The 27,066-nt window shown below is 37.3% G+C and overlaps 1 protein-coding gene across 2 annotated transcripts in view; it reads right to left on the bottom strand.

Annotated features, from left to right (window-relative positions):
- Nep3 (Neprilysin 3) overlaps positions 1 to 27,066 on the bottom strand; it is a 93,422-nt gene that overhangs the window by 24,541 nt on the left and 41,815 nt on the right. For both annotated transcript variants that reach the window (XM_071671072.1, XM_071671071.1), the window contains exons 2-14: positions 17,740 to 17,847; positions 15,882 to 16,041; positions 14,637 to 14,849; positions 14,008 to 14,129; positions 13,718 to 13,873; positions 12,163 to 12,258; positions 10,715 to 10,885; positions 10,386 to 10,534; positions 6,818 to 7,040; positions 3,683 to 3,806; positions 3,339 to 3,543; positions 1,991 to 2,121; positions 294 to 440 (exon numbers count right to left, since the gene is read on the bottom strand). In XM_071671072.1, coding sequence (XP_071527173.1) covers positions 294 to 440; positions 1,991 to 2,121; positions 3,339 to 3,543; positions 3,683 to 3,806; positions 6,818 to 7,040; positions 10,386 to 10,534; positions 10,715 to 10,885; positions 12,163 to 12,258; positions 13,718 to 13,873; positions 14,008 to 14,129; positions 14,637 to 14,849; positions 15,882 to 16,041; positions 17,740 to 17,847 — 2,005 coding nt within the window. The remainder of the gene's footprint in view (positions 1 to 293; positions 441 to 1,990; positions 2,122 to 3,338; positions 3,544 to 3,682; positions 3,807 to 6,817; positions 7,041 to 10,385; positions 10,535 to 10,714; positions 10,886 to 12,162; positions 12,259 to 13,717; positions 13,874 to 14,007; positions 14,130 to 14,636; positions 14,850 to 15,881; positions 16,042 to 17,739; positions 17,848 to 27,066) is intronic.

The following is a 27,066-nucleotide window of genomic DNA, read 5'->3' as shown; positions in this document are numbered from 1 at the left end:
AACTACATTCAGTATGCCTTCTCCCATTATAAAGAAGGGTGGCCCATACAAAGCTTCCTCAGTGAATACCTGTCCTTGCAGAATTCTAAGCATTCCTCTATGTTTACTATATACTTGACTATGTACTTCCTCCCTGTCCTTCTACCTTACTCTCAATATCCCCTTCCTTTCCTTACTTTGTTCATACACACTCACGTAGTCATCCTTCCCATTTCCTATTTTTCAAAATCTAAATCCTATCATTGTGAAATGAAATATGATAATTCAAATAATTCAAAAAATGTATGACCAACCTAAAGTAAGTTTGCCATTTAGTTTTTCTCCTCTTAGGCTATATGCCGAGTACTGGTCAACCATGCATTTTGTTAAATTCTTGAATTTATCAGAGGTTTCTTGTTGCCACCATTGGTGTAAGTTCCCATCCTTGTCATATTTTCTTCCTGAAAAGAATTAGCAAAGAATTACCTTCTTTGATAAATATTACATGCTTTTATATTTTGACTATATAGTGAACAACTTTGGCTATTTGTGATAACAATGTGAAAAAGAAAATGTGTCATCAAAATTAACAATGTATATCTTATGATCTCCTTTTCCCTGTAAGTGGTACTCTTTCACTGGCCATATTCATACTGGAGCACCAAGCCAACTATATTTTAGGTGACAAGGCAGAAGAGTGAAAGCAGATCTGATCACAACCAATACCTTGCAGGAAACAAACCATAGCTGGTAGTAGGTAGTAGCTGGTAGGCAGCCAACGACCAGGGAGGTATATCACCAGTACTACCCACTTAGGTATCAGAAGGGTCAGTGATGGTTGTGTAGTGAAGCAGCTCTTCAGGGGATGTCAAGTTGTATTCCTCTGGCCCAGGTCACAGTCTTTTCTTTCTTCCTCTCCTACATGTGGAATACTGGCATTCTGTCTACAAACATACAATCTCTCCTTGTCATACATAACACTTGACAACACATAACTCAAACAGCTAATTCTTCATAATTAGATTTTCCTGCTATGAGCGCTATACGCTAGCCCTGCCTTTTGGCCAAGTGATAGAAGCAGTCGATAGAAGTAGTAGGTACAAACCTTTAGGCTGGAGCAATAGGTAGAAACGCTAGGTAAAAGTAGTAGGTAGGAACATTTGGTGGAAGCTTTAGGTAGAAGTGGTCATTGGGAATATTAGATAAGAGCCTCTGCAACACTGCACTAGAGATGCCCTCTACCAGTGGCCTTTTGAGGTGAGGCACCAAAAGCTAAGAAGCAGCACTGGAGTTCACTCTTACAGAGATTCTTTTGCCGTGACCACCCCATTGAGGGAGTTCCAGTCGGGAACAGGCATCAGAGATATAGATAGAATAGATAGATAGAAACAAGCTGCAGGAATCATAGTGTCAAGAAGGCTTGAGTTCTAATGCAGTTGTAAACCTATCCAATATATGGACTCCCATGGTGTAGCGGTTAGCGTACCTGACCATGACACATTCACGGACCACCCAGGGTCATGAAATCTTATACAACTTTGCAGTGAATGAAAGACTCTCAGATGGGTAAAAGAGGAATAGGAGGGAAGAAACTGTTTTCTGAGAATTTAAAACATGCTATCTTCTGAACAAGAATTAGCCAGTGAGTAAAGGAAATGAAAGCACTCCCAATTGTAAGATGGCAGGCAACTCACAAACTACTGAAGAAAATAAAAAGTACACAGCAATTTAGGAAGAAGTTTTTTGGACTCCTCAAAAATTCAAAAACTATTAATTGGTCTGTCTATAAGAAACCAGGACACCCCAGTAAAAAGATTGTGACTAGAATGCAGAAAATTGAATACTTACCATTCTTATGTTCCTTACTACCTTACTTGTTCTCAAGAAGAACATGAAAGTGTATCATTACAAAAAGGATATTTGGTGATTCATGTAATCACATACAATGACTTATCTCAAACAATTAAGTCATAACAATTTATGCTGAAACATCACATCACAAAATACAAACCTTGATCATCAAAAGCATGTGCAAGCTCATGGCCCATAACAACACCCACAGCACCATAGTTGAGAGATTTTGGGTTGTCATGGTGAAAAAATGGTGCTTGAAGTATACCCGCTGGAAACACAATGTCATTCCTGAAGTAGAAATTAAGCAATAAAACATATCACAAAATTCATAATATTTCACTTATTTCTAATATCTAACTTTTTCTTGCTTTAGGGAACTTCAATAATGACTTTATACAGATAAATAATTTTTCAAACAAGAGCTGCAATAAAATTCATAATGTACATCTCTGTTCTTGTACCATATAATTTCATATCTTATTTATGTGAAACTATATGATGTACAACAAAAACAGTGATCACTAATCAGTACCCAATATTAACTCCAATTTTGGAACTCACTTTTGACCACTTTTAACCACTTCAAAAGGATTCCAGAGAATCCTGAAAAATGTTAAAAAATTGCTTCTGAACTTGCTAAATGCACCTCTTTGAGCCTGTCCCTCTATCATGTTCATGAAATAAAATGCTACAGTCATGCCAGATGCTCATAATAAGCATAACTGTAATGAGTCCTGAAAAGCTGCATGAAAGTCTTCTTGAAAACAGTACTACAAGCACTTGCCAAGCTATTAGATGTCATACCTACACTTTGCTGCTGGTACTGCCATTAGTAAATCTTCAGTCTCAAATTCTAATGGTTCTTGGAGGCTACTCAGCCTTATAGGTTTAGGACAGTTGATGGCTCTGGCTCAAAAGCAAGCTTTTACAAGCTCACGTCTAATTTTTGAGCTAACCCATCATCTTTTCTCCTACAATTTATCACAAAAAAAAGAGAGAAGGAAATGCTTGACAGAGTGTACCTTATCGGTACTATGCAAAGAGAGCTCCTTGGCACTTGTCTTCTAATAATGATGATGACTCAAAAGACCTTTCTGTTGTTAAGATCTTCACACAGTTTAACTTTCCTAGGGCTACAAATCTTATTTGCTGTTAGCATACCACAGGAATAAACTTTGTACAGAGAGACCTCAGCAAATGCTTTGCTTGATATATTACAGAAGACGGCAAAATTTTTCAGCATACATGGTACTGCTTGACAGGTTATAGCACAAGACAGAGACCAAAATAACGTCAGCATGATCTGTGCTGCTTGACATATTTTGTCAAAAAACATTTCCTTCATAAAGAAAACCTCTAAAAGCCAATATAAAATCATGATACTTGGGGAAATACCTTCCTGCAGAGAAATGATTTTCAAATATCAAACTGCCACCTTAGAAATACTATATGGCAATATCTACTTTCAGGAGACATACACATTCAATGCAGGGGAATTCACTTACCTAGTAGGAGAGTAATAAGCATTGACAGTGGGTGGAGACATATCCCATCGTGTTTTATTTACTGGCTTGAACAAGCGGGCTAAGTTCTCTTTGATGTTAAAGTTGTTAACACGGACATTATTTTGAAAGAACTCATTTTCCATAACCTTCAAGTCAGTAAATTTTGTGTCGAGTTCTTCTCTATCGAGGATATAATCTGGGTAACCTGAAAAGGGATACTGACACTTTAAGAATGAAATGTTAAAATTTTTGGGAAACTGTCAATAATACAATAATACTGCAGTATCTGGTGTTGTTATTGTACACTGAACATTTTCAAAAGTAATATGTGAACAATATCGTACCAATCATCTCAGATATGGAAGAAGCCTTTTCTAGGGCAGCTTTGAGAGTTTTTTCATCCATCCAATGCACAGACTCCAAATTTTCTTCAAATGTTTTACGAACCCTTTTGATCATCTCCTCAGCCTGGAATATTCAAAAGCTTGAGATAAAGTCCAAAAATTCATCTTTCAAAAATGAACTTTTATATAGTTTTTGCGTATGAAAATTTGATGTGCAACAAAAAGTAAGTTTACTTTTGCACCATTTCTTTTGCCATGAGCATCATAATGCTAGAAAAGCTTTATCATTCTGCATCAGCTAAAACTAGGAAGTAATATAAATCACATTATGCTGGTCACAAAAGCATTACCCCCAAATATTCTACATCAAGTTACTTCTGTAACTATCTACAATCATAATAGTTTTAAGCAAAAATAAAGCCTTTTCAATTAATCTTTAACACGAAACTGGTCACCTTCAAATCTTTTCAGTTTGAACCATTCTAGCTGCCCTAATATAGGTTTGGTTAGAGTCTTTCACTTAGCAATAGCTTTTTCTGATTTTGATTTTACAAAGAATTGGAATATTGTACTTGTTCTTCTTGAACTGCAATATCAGGGACAGTTGATGAACCAGCATTGTAATCTTTCATTAAATCACTTTGCTTCTCACCTTTCAGCAGTCATTTACAAAATGTGTATTTTCTGAGTGTTAGTACAACTTACTTATGTTTCAATCCTTCTCTGGAAGGTCTGGCCAATGAATTCTTGTTGAATTGGATGCCATAACTGCAAGATGTAGAAAATACCGAAAAATAAAGTCAGCTCACGTGATGAGTGTGAATCGCTAAAGAGGCAGGTAACAACTGAAGCTTCATAAGTAAAACTGTTAACAACACTGCAGTGCAGCAGTGGTAGGAACTACTTTCAACAAGCATCAAAAACAGGCCAAATCATACTGAATAAAATCATGTGGATACTGATTATTATAAAATGCATTTGTATTAGGAGATATGGGAAAGTCCATATACAAGAGCTTACCAATTAGTTGAATGCTGTATGATAAAGCTTTCCTGTAGAGTACTTCGTACAATAACTGATAATTCAGAGTCTGTTTTCTTAGCCACACTATAGTTAACATACCAAAAATAACTACTGTAATTATTTAGGGAATGCACTAGAAATCAAGTCCTGTTCTAAGACATAAAGAGTGCTCATATACGAAGAAATTCAAACAGCAACAGATATTAGGTCCTAACAAGGGTGTTGTGATACTAGAAGAGATTAGAAACTCAAAGATTAGTATGTTAAGAGAAGAAAGCCGTACAGAGAAATAAACCTGTACAATTTTCATGTAACTAAGAAGATGCAAATAATGTCAAATGTGGATTTGAAGCAAAATATATACCGTCTGTTCTTAAACATATCATTAATTCGGCTTTCAACTAAACTAGTAAATCATTCTACATGTTTACAATCCTGGTGCAAAACATTTGCCCATAAGTTTGTATCTATTAATACAAGGGAAATCAGACAAATCTCTCCCTAAGTGGTTTGCTAGATGGAGATTATTGAAACCACTGATTCTTTTTAATACCTGATCTAGATTACCTCTTAACCTTCTCTTTGCTAAGCTAAAACAATTTAGGTATTTTAGTCTTTGATGGTTATAATGAAATCACAGAGTTAACAATCTTTATCAAGGGTATGCCAAGGGTATACATCTAATTGGTAATAATAATGAATCATAATTTTGGAATATCTGAGTAATGAGGATAAAAATGTAGAGTATAACATATTACATGTACAGTTCTTTTTGTAACTCACTAATAACAAAGCAACAAGGTACAGAAATCAGCTGACACTATCTACATACTGTTTTAGAGAAACAACTACCTGTGGCTAAATTGAGTTTACAGAGGTATCAGTTTGTAAAAAAGGGTCATATCTATCTGGTAACCAATTAGATACAATTAGGTTTATAATAAAATTGACACTGAGGTTACATAAGACATTATGTAATTATGCATTAAAATGCAAGTTAGATATAGGAATATAATCATGTAATAACCTGATATTAGAATATTTGTAATTCAAAGTGTGAGGCACAGATAGGTTCTGATGGACCATAATTAAGGTACAGTATTACAATCTGCTAACAAGTTAAGTAAAAATGATAAAGTTACAACTACTTGTGAGCAACTAACTAGCAAGCAATTTAATGATTTCATATGAAATATAGGGAAAAATATTTTGAATTTTGTTAAACTAGAATACACACACACACACACACACACACACCTTTTTGGTGTAGTGGTTAGCATTACTGACCGCCATACATGCAGAGGACCACCTGGGATCAAACCTACATAGGTTCAAATCAGAATTGCAACTGCCAATCCTCTGCCCACCCACCAGTTCATTCTTCTACATGGGCTAGTTGATAAAATGGGTACCTGGCACAGACTAGGGTGTGTGTGTGTGTGTGGTGCATACATACATATATAAGAGTTAAAACATATATACAAGATTAAGTGACAGAGCTCCAAGAGTGTAAAACTCTTTCCTTGTAACACACAAATAGTAATAACACACACACACACACGTGTTACCATACTCTGCCTGCTCAATGTTAAACAGCAGGTCAGGGGACAAAGTGATCATTACACGAAAGTGCACTTGGGCACTTACTGTGTTTCATTTTCCTCATGGTTATCAGCAAATACTAGATCACCTGCACCACTGTGACCTCTTGCAATAATATGTATATACATATTGAACAATTTCAATCTGAAGGTGCAGTAAGCAACATAGAGGTAATATGAAACTAAATGTATTGAAAATACTGTATGATAAGTCAGACTTCAGCTCAGAGTATGAGATGGTAGTCTAGTTGAAGTACACGACAGAAGTGAAATCCAGATAGAATAACTAAATTGCTGGACTTTCTGAGTTATCAGATTCCACGTTACCAACATTTTACAGTATCTTTAACTGTACTTATTCTCATTTTCAATAGGTATATGAAATAACCACCATCTTACTGTCCTAAACTTATATAGCTAACTGAAATTTTATTTTGTGTTTGTTTTTGTTTGTGTACTTTAATGGGAGTTTGGGTGATTTTAGAAATGAACCAGTAGTTTTAATACATACCAAAGCTTTTGCCTCTCCTTGAAAAGCTTCTCGAACATACATGGCACCAACAGCAGGTCCCAGAGCTGCATCTGTTGCTACAACACATTCTCTCCAAGTCTCCTCAGTCCCAACCACACCCATCTGTGCTTTCTCTAGCACTTTGGCAGCTTCACGGAACTCTTGAGATAGGAAACCAACATAGTTCCGCACAACTTGCCATACCAGGTAGTTGTGGAGGTTTCTGATGTAGAGATAAGTCACATCAAGGAATCTATTTCTAAATATCATTAGTGAATCAAACTTACTAGTCATATGTGTCTAATACTTTTGATACTTTTATGCTGATTATTCATTACAACTATAAGAAATTTTCTGGATAAGTGCAACTCTGGTGATGTATGATTTGAAGTATCATCTTCAAAATGCAGCATATATTTGTGATAATATAAACTGTTTTGTATTTCCAAATTCAACACATTTGAGGGAGAATTTATCGTTCTGACAGGTAATTCAGATTTGCTTATGTACTCTCATGCACCAAATTGAGGCATAACTTGATAAAGCTCACCATAACCATCATTTGGTTTTAATCTTCTACCCATAGAGCAAACATCTTTCAACTGTCATTGAACTCCCCACTCTTGATGTAATTTTAGCTAAAAGTAAGTTCGACTGGTTCAGAGACATATTGATTTTGTTAATGTTTCTCTTGACAGACCATATAGTGGAGAGCAAGTGCACAAAATAAGCATCACATTTGAAGTGGTTGGCTGAAGTCATGACTAGCAGTGATACCCACATTTATTTTAAAAAGATCTGATATAAAATAAAACTTAACAGTAATCAGTAATCATATTTTCAATGTTTGTAAATCAATAAAACAGGTGTAGTGGTGAGTCTGTTGACATTTTAGTGCATTGAGTTGACACAACTACAAACCCTCTATACACTATTAGCATGATAGTGGTGGGTGAAGAATACATTCAAAGTGATTCTTTTTGTTGCCAATTGGATATTTTTTGAAACTGTAAAGTTAAATACATTTTTCATACAACTTTATAAAAATGTAAGATTACCAGAGCCGAAAAGAAAACCTAATGAATTAGTATGGGGTTAATATTACCTGAAAGCACTTTTAACAGGTTGTCATCTCCTGTTTTGACTATATTTTTCAATACTTTTTTGCTTCTTTACCCCTTAAACTCTAAAAGTCAGCATATGAGGACTTACACAATAAGCTCCAGTTTTCATCATATTAGCTCTAATTTTTACAGGCTTTATTTGAATCCCCACCAATATTTTGACATTTGTACAGCTGCTGTCACTTTGGTCTTTATTGGTATCATCTTCAGAGACTACTACCCTCTGGAAGCAACTCTTAAGAGTAAATACATAAGTGAATCTATGTAAACATGTGTCCATATATATATGTATAAATGTAAATGGTAACCACATAGTGATAGATGCCATTTCTTTTAATTTTTACTGTTAAAGGTGGAAAAGTTGTAGGAAGAGGGAAAGACAAAAGAAGAAAGAGAATTCTGCAGCTTTGCTATTTGAGGAAAGGAAATATCATACTGCTTAATCCTTGTGTGGCTGGTCTCCACACATAATCCTCAAGAAGCAGTAGACATGCACATGCCAAGAATCCAGGCCTCAGTGGCAGGGACACATGCAAACACATGAGAGCACTGGTTGAAATAAAACCTGTAAACAAGGAAAGGGTAGCTACTTCACTGTGAACAGAAGAGGATGGTTAAAGAGAGGTTATAGCCAGAGAATTAATCAGTCAGAAGGTTTATGATTCCACTCTGGCTAAGTGGAAGTTGGAGGAAGAGCCATCCCAGATATGCAAGCTGTACTCCTTACTAGAGTGAATAAAACCTCTGTATGTATGGAATAGCTGCTCATAAGAGAAGTAGCTGAAGTACCTTCACCACATTCCTTGCTTTTGAGAAGCAGATTTTTTAATATTCATAAAGTGAGGGGTCCCAGGATAGAGTGAAATATACAGTAATGCTCAGTGTTTTCATGTTATTGCAGGACAGAACAACGCTTTGAAATTCAGTGGTGGGGAAACAAGTAAGTTATAAAAAGGGAGAAAATGGTCCCTTGAACCACTGTACTGCTTTCCCAATCTGAGGTGATGAACAAGTACAAATTACGAAAGATGTGTTGAGCCAGAGAGAAATATGAATAATGGTATCACTGCATGAAAGTGAATAGAGTTTGAGGGTGAAGGAAGATCATTAAAAGAGAGATGAGAGTATGCAATAGGAGAGAATCCTATAGGATGCCAGTGTTGGCAAGATAATAGAGAAGTCACTCAATCACTGAGTAATGTAATGGATAGACTAGAGCTGAAAACACGTGCTTAAGAAAAGAGAAGGACAGAAGAGCCAAAGGAAGGAAGTCTAGAAAGAAATTCTTACGGAACACCCTGGATATGTTGAGGGCTATGACAAGAGATTCCTTGATATCCCAGAGTGAGGAGGACCAAAGGTAATTCACATAAAAGAGCAGAGCACCATTGGACCATGTACCATAGAAGCCATATTGATGGTATGAAAGATGGGAATGGGATTCTAAGTATTTAACACGTTCACTCCAGCTGGGAAGTAGTGTCCCTAAAGTTTTTTCCATTCACTAAAGCAGTATATATATATGGATTTTGTATTTTAAAATTCCCAGATATGTTTTGTCTTAATATTCATGGTGATTTTGTTGGCCTCTAACATACTGCTATTTGCTGCCATAGAGTAGTCATATTCCTTTACCATGGGGCAGTATCCCTTAATATGAAAAAGTACCACAACAAATGTTTAACAATATTACCACATGATTCGCTCTGTACTAGTGCAGACAGTAATGTATACTTTTGTATCTGTGTAATAGGAGCAAATACCTCAACTGATACCTTAAAACAGACAAGTTTATTCATGCATTTGGCAGTGCTGTGAACACCCATGCTGTTTGGATAACTGATCTCAAATAAGTTATACATTTCTGTAATCAAGGGAAAGTTCTCAATTCAAGGGAAAGTTCTCACTTCAATCAAGGAAATTTGTGTTTTGTTTTATTTCTAATCTTTGAAACCCCTCCACAGGAAGTGGGTGCAAGGTCTTAAGCCTGCTACAGTGAAAGGGTTATAAAGTGAAAGTTAAAAAGTTTCAAAAACTTTGAAGACAGTAGGAGTAAGAGTAATGGGGCAATAGTTGGATGTAGTACACCACAGCATGCTTTACAGAAGGGAAGGTTGGGTTTTGAGACAGAGGTGAAACAAATGAGCAAGTGTCAAAGCTAGTTCAGTGGCATACATCTTAATCACATGAAGATATGTCATCAGGGCCACATACATTGCATACCTGTATCCGTGAAAGTAACTTGGAAGACTTTGCATAACAAAAATATAGGAGAAGGCATAGGTTCAGTGGGAGAAAGAGGTGGGGGAGACTAAATGCAGAAGTAGGGGGGAATAAAGTACTGAAAAGATCCTGCACTCTTTTAAATTCAATATGTATAGGTAGACATTGAGTGGCCATATAGCTCTATCTTACTTGAAGAAAACAGAAATAAAGGAACTTACTCAATTCCTTCATCTGTTGCAGTTGTGTTGGAAATAATTGTTGTAAGGCTTGCAAGAAATTCAGGAGCATACACAACTACATTTCTTGAACCACTTAGACGTTTATTTACTTTGCTAAATGCAGAATTGATAAAAGTAACCCAGTTCATCTGAAAATTTTTTTTTTAAATAAGTCACATAATAATAGTGTAGATTACTAATATTCTATTTATGTGCAATTTGAATATTCTCAAATTTAAGAAAAACTTCATATCATCGTTAGCCTTCACAACTGGTTAAAAGTGTTTCTTTATCATTATCAGCTTTATATGAATAGTAAAGATGCTTACAAAGGGAGCCAGTATACTAAGTTCGTCTATAGTCTTGAGGTGGTATAACTTATCATCATCTCTACGCTGGTCATCTGGGGTAGTAATGGTGGCCAACTGATGCTCTATTTTAACTATACCCATGGCTGCCTGCCTACTGGCATCCTCTTCTCCTCCTAATAGAACCCCTACCTGAAAAAAAGGAAAATACAGATGCCAAAAAGTGTGCATCTTGTACAGAGTTCAAGAAGTGAACCTGTCTCTCTAAGCTAGGAAGTATGAGTGGTGTTCCCATATCAACATCTACAAAGCATGCAACAGAAACGTAAGAATAATCTTGAAACTTCTAATCAGACATTACCTCATATACAAAAGAATTGGGAAAACAAAATTCTTTTCTCAACACATCAAGCAAGAATATATCTTTCATAAGGCTATTTACAGGCTGACTAAATCTGAGTTTGCCATAAAGTAAATTCAACCTCTTGTTAAACTGAGTTTGCTATCAGACCTAATCCTTGTGCTTTTACTGAAAGATCTTTGTCTCTACTCACTTTTAATAGCTGAATTTCTTGGATGTTTTTACAAAAAAATAACATAATGAAGAGGGCTTCTCATAATCAGTGCAGCATCAATAACCCGGTTATCAGATATATGAAAAACTAATGAAGTCCTGTAATCAGATGTTTTTAATTTATTTGATAGAATTCTTACATCAATCTCCTTTTTCAAGTTGTTTGATAACAAACAGGTGGCATTTTACAAGAATGATTCTGTCCCTTCTTGTCATCTCAGCAAAAGATGCAAAGCATATTCTATCAGTGCCATATGAACACCTCTCTTAATTTTCACACTACCAACCTGTTTTATGGCTTCCAATCATGCCAGCAGTAGTGAAACAAAAATGTCAAGTTCAGGGGATAAAAGGATAAAAGAGACTGTTCTCCTTGTAAATGCACTCATGCCCACATGATGCCAAAGTTCTCCATCTTCCTCTGCAGGTCTTCTAGTGCCTCCGTTCACTCCTACCCAACAGATGAACATGCTCTAAACTTTGGCTTAGCTTTGTGACCAATGAAGCAAAAGTGTCAGTCATATTTTCTAGTTCAGGTCACAAACAACAGCTTCTTATAAGTAGAATTACTCACTGATATGGCAATCTTCCTGAAACATGTCTGTTGCACAGGTTAGGCAAGCACAGAAGAACTCATACTAAGCATGATTACACAAGGGAAATACTTTCTCTCATCTCTTACTCTCATACTTTCCTTACAATTCCACTAATCTACCTGCATTTCAAATCTCCAATTCACTTACCACATGAATTTCTACTGTCTAATTTTAACTCTCAGTTATGATCCAGAATTGATTTTTCAGTAAATGAAATACTTTAATAATTTTCACTCTTTTGTCATGCATTCACCATTTGTTCAACACATTTCTTGTAATATTCATTCCCCTCTAATTACCTTCGTTATGTATTCAATATAGGCATCTACTACTTCTTTTTCTGATTCATTTAAATAGTAGTTGCGAGCTGGAAGAGTAAGGCCACCTTGATCAAACTGAAAAAATAAAGAAAATATAATACATATCACTGAGTGTGTATTAACAGAATGCAGGCTAAATTCTTCAACACTGCTTCTCTGTATGTAGATAGCAAGAGCCCATTTTAAAAGAGTGTATAATTTGCAGCTGCTGATCTCCCAACCCTCAGTCAATTTTGGGATTCAACTGAGGCCCCTAGCATAAATTTGTTGTTGTTATTGTGAGATCCCTCTTTGGGAATCCCACAGCACTCAGACAGTCCATCACATCCTCTGGGCACTACCAACAATCTCTGAGAGAAGAGATATAGAAGCTTTGTCTATCCTCAGCTAGTGACTGACAGTATAGGACTTTACATCTTCAGTGGAATGGTGACATGATAAGCAGGCAGGATCTTCTGTTTCCTTGCTTGCAAAGAAAGTTGGTGGCTAAGTATGATGCTTTATAGCATAAGACATGTTTCTCTGGGTAGGGTAGATTCATAAGGGTGTATCCTTTGACAAATATTTCTCTGAGTAGTAAAGATTCAGGGGGGGTTTGTCTTTGGATGGAGTACTGAGAATAGCCTTAGAAGGGTGACTGCTTATTTTTTTGGTGGTTAATGTACTGACTGAATGAAGTACTGATTGTTGGAGAGGGAATACGTATGTTCAGGTGTTTGAAGTGTAGGACTTGGAAGTGTTTCTCCACTTTTGGGTAGGGATGAGGCTGTATTTGAGAAGGTGGCAGTGATGGGTGGCTTCATGTGTGGCTGCAGCCAAGCAGTCAAGATTTTACCAGTTTTTTTTTTAATCTAACTGGAAAACACATGCTTATCAGTGTCTTACATTTCCATCTATTATTTGTGCACTGTATACACTTGTGTGCAAACACATTCTAGTACAAAAACATTTTCCTGCAATGATTTTTAATTATGTGCTTGGATACAGCATACAACAACAGCACTGGCATATTTCAACAATAGCACTAAAAATTAAGGTAAATCACAGCTGCTAGGGAGGTTGGTGCATACATTATATCAATTTCTGTGTTGTCACCCACTTTTACATAAAAGTAACCTTAACACTTTCCCTTCCCACTAACACATTATCTGTTATTGTAGGATTAAAGAAGTGATTCATATCAAGCTCCTCTGGTCTTCTTTTATTCTCTATACAATGAGATCAGTAATATTTCAAGGTCAGATTTAACATAATCTGAAACTAAATACTTCTAAGTGTATATCAAATTTTGTTTAACCTACTTACAAGTACGTACAAGGAGATTTTACTTGAAGCAGGACTAGCAACCCTTCTTAAAAATTATTTTAAAGTGGTGGCTGGGGTGGAAGAGTTCAGGGGGCTTTCTGGAAACAATGTGAAAATATGCTTTTGCTGTTACATGAAAATGTCTGGAAACAAATGTTCCCCTCAATAATCCTAGTCTTCCTGTCATATGCCACATTTGATGAAAACAATCACCCCATAAAAAACTTACCTGCAAGATATGACTTGATGAGTTTTTGTCATCTTCAGCTACCCCCCATGAGAACAATGCACCAGAGCTAAATTCAACCTTACTCATGATCACATCATCTTGTACTTCATAGTTGCTGGCAGACCAGTTTCCAGTAACAGTCCAGCCACCCATTTGCTAGAAAGGACAATAAAATGAGAATTAGTGCTGCTTTTGGCTTTCATCACAATGAATGAATGAACAGCTGAGCCATGCATCTCTTTACTTTGTAGCACTATTATCTATACAAAAGTATCTTATGGTAATGTTACCTCAATTAGCTGAAGAACTGGTTTGCTTCCAAGTTTCTCAATAGTTTTATTGACATCCATACATGAATGGTAAAACACTCGAGCCTTCTCTTCTGCCTTGCTCTTTGTCTTCTGAGTTGATTCTGCAGTTGGAGGATTGATGTCTCTTCATTAAAATGTGTTATTACAAGTATGCTATTTAGTAAAAGCATAAACAAGATTTCAGAAGTAAGAGGGTACCATGATAGGAGCTATATGTGAGGCAAATATTTGACCAGGCTCCCAAACCCAGATATCAAAGTCAGATGTCGTATGTCCTGGACATAGAAAACTAGGTTCTGTGTTTTAATTTCCTGAACAACTTAGTACTTATCTACATTCAAGAAGTGTAAGGCACTTATGGCACAGTTTCTTACTAAAATGAACTATCCCTAGCCAGTTCTCTCCATTTCCCTACCCTTTCTGCTGTAACATTTACAGCATACACTTACTTAAAGATGTGATATTCAAATCATATAGACTGAGAGAACAAATGTTATAGTATATCATACTTAATGAAGTAATGCTTTTATCACACAAAATACTGCTTGCAGCAACAGCAGTTCCATCATTCTGTTTTTACTAAAAACCTGGACAGAAAAAGTACATACCTAAAACATTGCGAATAATTATCTGGTTGTCTGAGGCCAGTTTGTTAAGGGTGCCCCACATTGGTTTGCCCTCTGGAATAGGGTTCTTGGCCACCCATCCCCCACATGCATACTCATAGAAGTCATCACATGGATCTCTGGATGAATTCATACTACTGAGCACAGACCCAGAGAGCATGACACATTCTGGAGTTAAACATGTGTCACCAGGACCTAGGTAATAAAGACAAAATGATGCAAGTGTGAATGAAGACTGTTGTATTCTTTCTGGACAACTTAACAATCCTGCTAGCCAGAGTTTTTTTTAGACAAAACAGAAAAACTGAGCAAACAGTAAACCATACTGATATATATGCACCCAAACACAGGACATGACTAGGAGTGTATCATACTAAACAGGCTCTGGAAAGTAATGATTAAATAGACATGATAATCAAGTGTGAAAATCCAACTCACTTTAACTGGGCATGGGTTGAGGATGTGTATGAGTAGTGGTAAGAGACAGATAGATTGACTAAATTTGGAAGGTACTGGGAAATTCATAGGCTTGTAAGATACAAAAGTGAAGTTAATAGATGGCACCCAAGGGTTATATAGCTCCTTCTTTTTATGCAGAAATAAGCAGTTATAAAGAAGTACTGAGTATTGGTAGGGTTGGTTATGGTAGCACACTGTGCCAGCACTATAATGGCTGTTAACTTCCTCTCCCTGGCTCAAGTTGCTGCCTTTTCTTTCTTTCTCACACAGATTCCTGGCATTCAGTCTACAAACACATGCTCCTTCCATCTTACACATGACTTTTTACAATATGTAGCTCATGCAACTCTGTAACTTTAGATATTCCTCTGATGAGCATTATGTGCAAGTCCACTGTAAAGGCAAAATTTTTTCATTAGTAAAGAAAGTTCAATAGATGGGACCCCCATGAGCGTACAGTTCTCTTCCCAAACTTCATGTGTATACAAGGTTACGAGAAGGGGCATTGTAAGTGTGCAAACTTTCTCCCCATAACACACAAACTTACACTAAATTCTTATAATAATTTTTCTTCTATATTCTACTTTATATATAATGAATTAAAAATTACAAGCAGGTATATACACACAATTACTTATATATTAGAATACAGAAACAAAATGATTATATAAATTCATTAAAGTATCTTAAACAAAATTGATACTTATTCAGTATCATTTCTATTTTGAAGCTCTTGCCACAGTGATCTATGTAAAGTCAGCAACATACCAGAACTAAATGTGTGAGGGAGAAGCATATGTAAAGTAGGCTGTGGCTTTGTTTGGACATGAAGCACAGCTACAAGTACTGTTACCACCACAAGCAACAGTATCCAACCCACAAAAAGAGCCTTTTCTAGAGCAGTGCGAGAGCGCCACCAATGAGAACCCTGATGAGAAAAGAAAAATCTTTATGATGCACAGTAAAATAATATAAATACACATCTTTATAACTTTCCTCATCATTTTGATACTAGCTTACTACAAGTAATTAGTTTATGAAATGTTCATGCAATATCAAATACTTTTATAGTGTTGAGTGGTGCTACTATAGAGCCACTAAAAGTTACATTTGCCCAATGGGAAATCCAGTCAAAATCTGAATTCATGAAGGTAGTTATGGCACGATGAGCCACACATCAAACAATAGAAAGACTGGGCAGATTAAAATGAAGTAAAATGATGCATTGTTGATTTATAACTGTAGGACTGCATTTGATTATCTCCTAAGGAAAACTAATTGATGAAAAAAGAGACATCACTGCAGGACTGCATCTGATTATCTCTTAAGGAAAACTGATTGATAAAAAGAAGGAAGAGCATAGGAGACTTGACAGAACCCTAAAGACACTGCTGTTCATAAGGAAATAGCAAGAAATGATCTATCAGTAATTAGGTAGACAGAGTGGCCACAAAAGAGGCTGCCTTGTGGCAGGAAATTGGATAGTCACAGAAAGTTGCAATGTTAGTAGGGTTCGGAAACCAGTAGGGAGAACAGTGGCATGCAACAGGTGTGGTGTTGGAATAAATACAGACTACTGTTAAGAAGAATCAAGAGTAGAGTTTATAGTTGGAAACGGATGGAATTTGCTGATGGAAGATAGTAAGAGGGGTACAAACCAAATGGTGTTCAACAGAAGAAATATTAGCACAAAGACATATCAATGGTGAAGTAAATGGGGAAAAAATCAGCTCTGTTTTAGGGGCCAGGGTCTTGCAAGGGGCCAATATGGCTACTGTCTAAGCCTCCCTTCTCATTGGCAGCAGAGATTTGAAGGACTTCAGATATTCTTCCCACCACAAGATGCCAAGAACTAGGGAACACATTTGTCAGTCTCTTCCATATTTGTGTTTATAGGTTTAGAATGAAAAAAAGGAAAGGAAGGGAAATAATGTGAAGATCATAAATAAAATGAGAAAGGGAGATGCTGTAAGATAGGGTGTATGGTTCTAGTAGGAAGATGCTGAAACTAGCCCAGTACCCTAGTTTTACTGAGGCAAAGTAAGACCAACACTCCCAACACAGGGTGTAAGATACAAGGTTCCACCTCAACACTCTTTAAGTCAGAATGGTAGTATTTCCCAGAGCGCCTGCTGTTTACTGTCTACCTATACAAAAGATGAAAGATGGCTCAGGCATCACTTCAACACTCCCAAGTCAGATTAGTAGTACTTCCTTGGGTGGATACTGTTTACTACCTTCTGAAACGAGTGATAAAACTGGTTCGGGCATCACTTTACCATTCCTGAGTCAGGACTTTATTGCTTCTCTGAGCAGCTACTGCCTACCACCTACTGACATTGACGGGCATCACTTTACCACTCCTGAGTCAGGACTTTATTGCTTCTCTGAGCAGCTACTGTCCACCAGCTACTGACACTGAGGATGTACGATGGTTCCCACCACCACTTTTAAACACTCTTCCTTAGGGTGGCACTACTTCCCTGGGTGGGTAATATCCATAATCTACTGACAAGATGGTGGAAGTACTACCCTGGGTGGTTGCTGTGGCTACATCCTATTAACTCATGTGAGTATGGGTACAGAAAGAGATTTTAATAGAAGGGAAATCAGTTCTCAGACTAACCATATGGTAGTGGACGGTTGTGGTGCCAGTTGGCAGTTCCTCAGTGCGAGCTGAACCAACTGAGCTTGTGTCATCATCTACATCTGTCTGTTGTTTGTAGCGAGTCATCTGGGGAGGAAAAAGTCAAAATGTTAAACCAATTAGAACTTTTTTGTAATTCCACATGATATGAAAGCATCAGACTGCCTGAAATGATTATGCAATCAAATATTAATGTCCTTGTTGCTTCTAATGTACATTAGAAATATTGCTAGCTGCAGTAATATTAAAAAAGATTTTTGAGAATCTTTCTACCTCTTCACCTCTACCTTTAAATCGCCTTAAAATTAAGAGTTGTGTTGAGAGAGCCTAGTCATCATATCAAACACTGTCATTGTGGAATGGACAGATGTGAAATGAACATGGGCTTTATAGCTGCATAGTGAAAGTGTCTTTAGTCTTAGCATTATCTTAAATTCTGAAGATATTAAAGAGTTTTGGATGGTGGTTCTAACTTAATCCTGGAAGCCGTAATGATCCTTGTAGTCTATAGGCCTGAAGCCTGTATAACCAAGATATCAAACATCCCATTTCTGTTAATGACAGAACACATCAGTTATTTAACTGCGTTTATATAAAAATATTTCGCAATCTGTTGAAAGGACATTTATCAACGACAAGACAAAAGGTTTCTGCTGATATTTCATTTGAAAAACAATAATATTAATCATCTGCTCTGGATATATAAGTCTACCCATCTGCCTCTATTGACGAGTGTGTGTGTCATTCTCTTCCTGTTCTCTGTTTCCCGCTTTAATGAGGAGGTACCAGAAGCTAACGAATGTGCCTTAAAGGACTAGTCCTGTCTTAGCTCTTTCAGTAACGGCACACACGAGAATGGGCTGTTAAAGAGCCTGTTCCAAGCTAAATATTGGCGGATCTTTACGTACATACACACACACATGAATGAATATTAACTACAGATGTAATAATGAAGCTCACACTTTTCAAAAAGAGACGCTGACGGTTGCAAGAAAATCAGGGGGTCAGTATAAAAGGGAAAGGACGTTTGAGTAAAACAACTAGCCAGTTTTATCGCATGAAATGTGAAATTCCCCGTTATCATGAGTGATGGCCGAAATGTAAGACCGCTGGCTGCATTGTGAGTGAAAATACGGTCTTGATATGTCATGCAGAAGAAAACGACTTTCGATTTATCCCAGGAAGTTTTTTTTTTTTCTAAATTACTGTAGGTAATTACCGGTGCGCGAGATGTAGAGGAAAGTTTACCATGAGTGTCTCCACAGACTTTATTTTCAAGCTGCAAACAAATAATCAAATGTCTTTCGGAAGTCGACTTTGAGTACCAATCAATCCCTGACAGGCTCTGCACTTCATCAATCCGGGATAAATCATAATATTTGGGAAAAAGTGTATTTTAGGGCCGTGGCTTTACCAGCTTTTGTACTCTAACGAGAACAATATAAGACATTATGCTTCACATATTATAAATCATTTGTAGGCATTCAAAATTTGAGTAGATCTGTCTACTCATATATTGTGAAATACATGATAGGAACACACTCCTGAGAAACTTTCAGAAGTCTAATCTTGTTTTTGAGCCCAAGATTGGAGCAGACAGAAAAAAATTATATATGAATATATATATATATATATATATATATATATATATATATATATATATATATATATATATATATATATATATATATGTATGTATGTATGTCTAATGTGTATGTGGGTGGGTTGGGCCATTCTTTCGTCTGTTTCCTTGTGCTACCTCACTAACCTGGGAGACAGCGACAAAGTATATATATATATATACTGGAGGAAGTGAAGTGTTTTAGATATCTGGGAGTGGATCTGGCAGCGGATGGAACCATGGAAGCGGAAGTGGATCATAGGGTGGGGGAGGGGGCGAAAATTCTGGGAGCCTTGAAGAATGTGTGGAAGTCGAGAACATTATCTCGGAAAGCAAAAATGGGTATGTTTGAAGGAATAGTGGTTCCAACAATGTTGTATGGTTGCGAGACGTGGGCTATGGATAGAGTTGTGCGCAGGAGGATGGATGTGCTGGAAATGAGATGTTTGAGGACAATATGTGGTGTGAGGTGGTTTGATCGAGTAAGTAACGTAAGGGTAAGAGAGATGTGTGGAAATAAAAAGAGCGTGGTTGAGAGAGCAGAAGAGGGTGTTTTGAAATGGTTCGGGCACATGGAGAGAATGAGTGAGGAAAGATTGACCAAGAGAATATATGTGTCGGAGGTGGAGGGAACGAGGAGAAGAGGGAGACCAAATTGGAGGTGGAAAGATGGAGTGAAAAAGATTTTGTGTGATCGGGGCCTGAACATGCAGGAGGGTGAAAGGAGGGCAAGGAATAGAGTGAATTGGAGCGATGTGGTATACCGGGGTTGACGTGCTGTCAGTGGATTGAATCAAGGCATGTGAAGCGTCTGGGGTAAACCATGGAAAGCTGTGTAGGTATGTATATTTGCGTGTGTGGACGTATGTATATACATGTGTATGGGGGTGGGTTGGGCCATTTCTTTCGTCTGTTTCCTTGCGCTACCTCGCAAACGCGGGAGACAGCGACAAAGCAAAAAAAAAAAAAAAAAAAAAAAAAAAAATATATATATATATATATATATATATATATATGTGTGTGTGTATAAGTGTGTGTGTGTGTTATTCATTTCTCGATGTTCAGGAGAGACTGGCGAAGGTTTGAATTTCCTGGTCCAAGCAGGGAGTAACATAAAAGCAAAAGTGAACAGAATTCTATGGACGGGCACTTGCATTTCAAAATGAAATGAAAAAAAAAAATTCGATGTGACACTTGCCAACACTAATATATTTTAGCATAGAGACGCGTAGGCAATGTTTGCGTTGTAGCTGTCGGAAAAGCTCCTGCCATCTATCATACGGACAATCACACATTCCAAATGACACAACTGTGATTTATTTCCCCCCCTGACATTACTACATGCTTAAAATTAAATACAATGTGATCCTCTTTTTTTCCAATGAGTTTAACTTGTATTCAGTAACTTAAAAGTATTGGAATTGTTCCATAAATGGTAACTTTTGTGACATCAATGGACGCAAATTTGGAACTTTACTTATATTTCCTTTACAGATATTTCCTTTGTAGTATTCATTCCCCGGTTGAAATACTTGCGACACGAAATGTAAGACATGTTTACATCAGTCACAGGAAAGTGAAGCTTTTGTAAAGGTAATTCTTAGAACAACACTGATGGGAAACATAATGAGTGTGACGTCCCTGAAGTATACCACGGAGAGAGAGTAATTAACTGATAGAAAAAATGAAAATAAAAATACTTTGGGCCTGCCATGTACTCTATTGTTCGGTCAGGATGATTGCGTTTTGCTTGCTTACATTTAGGGAAAGATACGTAAAAAAATAAAAATCTCATCAAACGTGACATTCCTGCATTTGCCCAATATACTTAAGTTAGCCATGAGAGGGGGTTCCTAAGACACACCAACCTCAACAGCAGAGAGGGAAAGTCTGCTTTTATGGACGGAACAAAGCACTTCCTAGAAGGTCCTTTTCCTTTCATAGGATAATCAGAAAAGGTAATGGTGTCCGGGTCAGGACGATCAGACATGTTTGACCCTTCATTTGTATTTTTCTTGCAAATTTGCTGGATTCATTGCTTACAGCTCGTAATGCAAGTTTTAGCCTGGGTTTATTTACAGTTGGCATACTACCCATATCATGCAATGTCTAATCTTCAAGGTCCTAAACAGACATTTAAAGCCTTAAGCATTCCAGCTTTTAGAATAATTCCCGAACAGTCTCGTAACTGTACGATGTTTTATCATAAGGTGATATGTTTCGTGGAGGAAAGGAAACTAGTTCTGGTAAAACGGCTGCCCACATGTCAGGGATATTGCGGGACAACATTTCAGCAAAAGCTTCCCAGGCCCCCAGACTGTTGCTAGTTCCTTACCCGCTGTAGCGGACAAAAGAATCGAAGCAGAACTTCAGGCGTATGTGTTCAGAAGGGCTTATAATTACTACACTAAGGATTCTGTAAACATTCAAGGGACATACGCAGAGATCATGCATGGCTTTACAATCATCGTGAACACCTGGAGGTGTTTCAAGGTATATCGACGTCGACGGCCTTTGTGAAACATGCAGTCAGTATGCCTAATAATGCCAATTAACCAACTAACGCAACCATTCATGGACCAAATATGTGGTTATAATGTGACGTTGGCAACCTTAAAGATTCAGGCAACTGAAATGCCTAAAATCCAAATAACCATCTGTATACGATCACTTCATACACATCCATTAAAATGCACACAGAATCTGAGAGATATACATCCGACCTGAACCAGCAATGATACAATTTGGAGAACGAGCTGTGTCACCGGGGTCCAGGCATGGATGGACCATGCGAATCTTTACATGCAACCAATTTACATGAAATCGGTCGGTCATTTAGGCAAAAAGTTTGTGCTAGACTGAAACGGCGATTCATATACCACCACCAACACAACTACCACACAACCAATGAACCGAGGAGAATTTCCACGATATATACCACCGCTATAGCTTTGGCAACCTAGTCTGGGGTCGAACAACTTTACTGGAGTTAATCAGACTTCATAACAAATGAATCTCACACAGCCAAACCTAATTAAACTTGGAATTATTCGCAGTCGTGGATAGGTGGGTCTGCAGGAGAAACTTCTTGTGTCAATACTATCAAACTGGTTTAGTTCTCTTCAGGATAACGTACAAAGACGTAGAAAAGGATGTGTACAACTGCCGCTCATGTCACGTGTTTCATATAAGATGCCTTTTGAGCTTCGACGTTCACCTCACGTTCTGTTATTGAGGGTACTTTGAAGGAAAACTGAATGAAAGAGAAAAAAAAAAGTGAAAGCACCGGGGGGAAATTTTCGCTGCTAATTTAAAGACCGCCGCAACATATCTGAAAATGTGCTGTTTATGAAAGTTATGTACCAGGGCTGGCTGGCTGGCTTTTTGAGGTGCTATTTAAAGAGATATTTATGTGAATGCCTCCCCATCTTGGTGCCAATCCAACAAATATATTTTCACTGAGAAGATATAGGAAACAAGTTACAAATTGCTATTTTTTTAATATTCTTTTTTATAAAAATTGATGAAACTAGCACCCCATGCCACCTGTGACGTTACCTACCACCAGCTGCTCCAGGCGCATCGCTCTTAGCCCTTTTAATTAACGATTAATCATGAATTTCCGTTTTTTTGTTTTTTTTGCCCATCTGTGATCGTTTCAGTCTCATATATCCCAGATTTTACTTAAACATTATAACATTCATAGCCATGTTATGGAATAGGCTATATACCATTAGCATACTCCTGATTAAAGAAATCCATAGAATACTTTGTACATACTTTGTATTATCCGAATAAAAACTATGGAATAAGCCACTTAAAAATGTCGATATTATGATATTGAAGTAAGGCGAAAAATATGTTGAAATGTACTGACTTATAGGAAAGGGGGGTTACTGGAAAGCAGCACTCTCTGAATTTAGTAAAATGAAAAGGATGAATTTTTGAACAGCTCCCCAACCTACCCCGTCGCCCCCAGGCAGAGCTTCGGGGTATTTCTCCTGGAAGAAGCATGAAACGCAGCAGCTCATGGCGTCGAGAGAAGTTCTCGGGGTCGCCCCTGATAGACTGGATAGGTTTAATAGGATTAGGTCGCTTAAGGGGAACTGATAGCGTCAGTCACTGCTAAATTCATCACACTCCAGGAAAGAGCCTAGCATTTCATATTCCCGGAGTGGTTAGCCAGACCCTATAAGCATTACATAACTTGCTTCACGTATGATAAATAAATAACACGTAAAATTCATTATTTTCAGGAAAAAATACAAAAATGTACAACATCTTCCTATACAAATATATACAGTAAGTATATCCAGCAATAAAGATTATCGCTCGGTATCTGGAAATACTATGCTTCAATACCACTGGGTCTCATTGATGTATAAAGAATTTTAACTGATGTAGTGATACCCAGTGTTTTATCTCTACTGAATATTTATTTAATTATTCATTTTGCTTTGTCGCTGTCTCCCGCGTTTGCGAGGTAGCGCAAGGAAACAGACGAAAGAAATGGCCCAACCCACCTCCCTACACATGTATATACATACACGTCCACACACTTAAATATATATTTATATAATCATTAGGAAGTAAGGCTCTTAAAACATGAAAAAGACAAAGAAGATGAGAGAGGGCTCACATGGGATAATTAATCATTAAAGGAATAATCCAGCAGATGCGAGTATGGCGTGATGCCGTCAGCCGAGCGCTGCGTGACCGTTGCAGGGAAGTGGTGCGCGTTGCTATGACGACCACTGCCAGCTATGCTCCTACTTCTTGTGGCATTTTCTGTCTTCCTAGTCTGTGTGTACTATGATTACTAGTTCTGTTTTCCGGGATTACCAATTTTGTTTTACGGAAAGAGTGTTACACTCATATATCAGTAGTATATGAAAGAACATGAAGGGATTCGCATCTGTATAACAGTAAATATGTTAACGTGTGACGTGGGTTCCTGCATGTTACCGGTTAGTAATCTACACGAATGGGGCTCCGTACGGCTCTTACGCATTTGAGTATTTGTGTGTGTTTGTAGTGTGATTGTAGGTTTTCGTAGGGCGCTTCTCACACCTGTTATACAGTTTGGTGTGTGTAGCATCAGCTTGTTTATTTCAGTTTAGAATAATTCCATACTACCAAATGGTAACACTTGGGCCTTAGGCCTTTCAACTGCTGAGGCCGTCAGCATTAGGTTATGGTAATCACTCGTAAAGTACTCAGAGTAAATTCTAAACCCATACACACACTCAGTAAATTTACACGTACCTTGTTTGAGGAGTCATTTGATTAGAGAGAAATAAAGTTAGTAATAAACTTTTGTTAGTTTCTATCTTAATGATAACGTGGTATACGACAAAAGCTACCGAATCGCTTTCACAATATGGAAATCCTCCCCTCGTTCTTGATTATCCAAAAGAAGGAACAAGGAAGGGGGCCGAGTGAGAATATTCCCTCAAAGGCTCAGTCCTCAGTTTTTAACGCTACCTCACTGACGCGGGAAATGGTGAATCGTATATATATATATATATATATATATATATATATATATATATATATATATATATATATATATATATACATTGTATCTGACGTGTTGGAACGGACTTGCTGGTTAACGTTCCATTTGGCAGTCAACAGCCAGCAAATCTAACTACAGTCACAGAAGGTTGCGTCAGGCTATACAAAACCCATTGCCAATAGAATTTGAATATACATATATATATATATATATATATATATATATATTTTTTTTTTTTTTTTTTTTCACACGATTCGCCATTTCCCGCGTTAGCGAGGTAGCGTTAAGAACAGAGGACTGAGCCTTTGAGGGAATATATATATATATATATATATATATATATATATATATATATATATATATATATATATATATATATATATATATATGCGAGCAGCACAACTTTTAGTACGGGGAATTCCTTCTTTTCCATACGTTTTTGCTACACAAACTCAGAATATGTCGCCACACGAGAACATGGCGTGTTATATTGCTTGTCATAGTAATTAAACATTTTTGATACTATAAAGTTACCAGCAGCACTTTTTGTATGAAATACTTTTGTCACCATTACTTTCCTTCTAAAATTCTTGAATTTAGATTATCTTTGTTTTAATCATGTAAACTTTCTAACAGTGGGTGAACTATCATTACTACGGTAATATACAGGAAAAAAATATTCGACCATTCCAACTATCGGTGAGCGTTCGTTCATAACTGACAACCGCCAGTTATCTGTCAACAGTACAGTTATTCGACTTCAGCACGTTAAATGTTTCCCTCGCGAGCTGACCGCTAGAGGCGCTGCTTGTCAAGAATCTATAAGACTTCAGCGAGTGTTGTTTCGCTGTGTTTCACGGTGGCCACTCTTACCCGTATTAGAATTTATCCGAGATCATACGTCATCCCTTCTCAGCCTCAACTATAAACAGTGCTAGTGCGTCGACAAGTTCGTAAAGAAGCAAGACAAAAAAAGAAGCGTTTGATATTAAGTATGCCACCGAAAATTAACATGATAAAGCGCGGCGTAGAGGATGAGCTGATGGGACAGACAAAATCGTGAGACTGACATGGGTAAGACGACTTAGTGGGGTGGCTCAGCTTCGCCTACATCAAAGTTGCAACACCTTGCGAGGAACTCCAGCATTTCTTTTGGCGTATATATATATATATATATATATATATATATATATATATATATATATATATATATATATATATATATATATTATTGCTTTATGTTGATCATTTTGTTTAACGTTTTTAACCCTTGAGCGCGACATTATACTGACACTGTATAGCACAACGGTACAACCCTTGGGTATAATGGCATGGCGTGTGATCTTACACTTGAGGTGTTAGGTGAAAAGTCACTCAATCAAGGGAAGTAACTTCGTGCTCAGTGGTCGTACAGTGGCCGCTTAAGAAGCCGTATACTCGTACTTAAAGGTCGTCCCGTAGTGCTCAAGATTCAAGAGAGAAAAATTGACACTTTTCTCTTAAGTTATATAAAACGTTGCAAATGGAAACCTGTAGCATCAAAGAACCCAGCAGACCACAGTATCAGCAAGTGAAGTTTGGGTAAAACCGCTTATGGACATAACTTCAGAATGGATTTATTAGCAATCGCTCGCAGATAATATTCTAACGCAAAAATCGTTACGTGCAAATTACTGAGGGATATTTGCTTTTTTTTTTTAATTGTTGGATTAAAAGGCTACGTACAGTGGAGGGTTCTTAATGCCCAGACCTCGTAACATGCGACAGTTATACAAAGTATAGAAACAGATTTTCTGTTGGTTGGTTATTTAGACTTCAGGCCTATTAACTGCCGGGATCATTAAGGCCATCAATGTCGAGTTATAACCACTAGTAGAATACTCTTAAAACACTTTTGATTGGTCGAAATAATTTTTCAAGACCATACACACGCCCACTACACGTATGGTTTTAGGGTTTTCTCTTGAAAACTGAATTAAGTCATTTCCTTTTACACTGAAGATATCAGCCCGTCTGGCACAACCCAAGTGCCTTCAACACAAAATTTGTTTCGGCAAAACTTTTGATTAAAATTCCAAGAATGTCGAACGTCTCCATTTCGTAAACTTTAACCCAGACACGCTATGTTGTACCCCGGCAAAGCAGGCCGGGAGCCCGATTATACTGA

The sequence above is a fragment of the Panulirus ornatus genome, chromosome 16, assembly GCF_036320965.1.
Source record: "Panulirus ornatus isolate Po-2019 chromosome 16, ASM3632096v1, whole genome shotgun sequence".
Taxonomy (NCBI): Eukaryota; Metazoa; Arthropoda; class Malacostraca; order Decapoda; family Palinuridae; genus Panulirus; species Panulirus ornatus.
The sequence above is the reverse complement of the archived record's forward strand: the minus strand, read 5'-3'. Positions and strand labels throughout refer to the sequence as shown.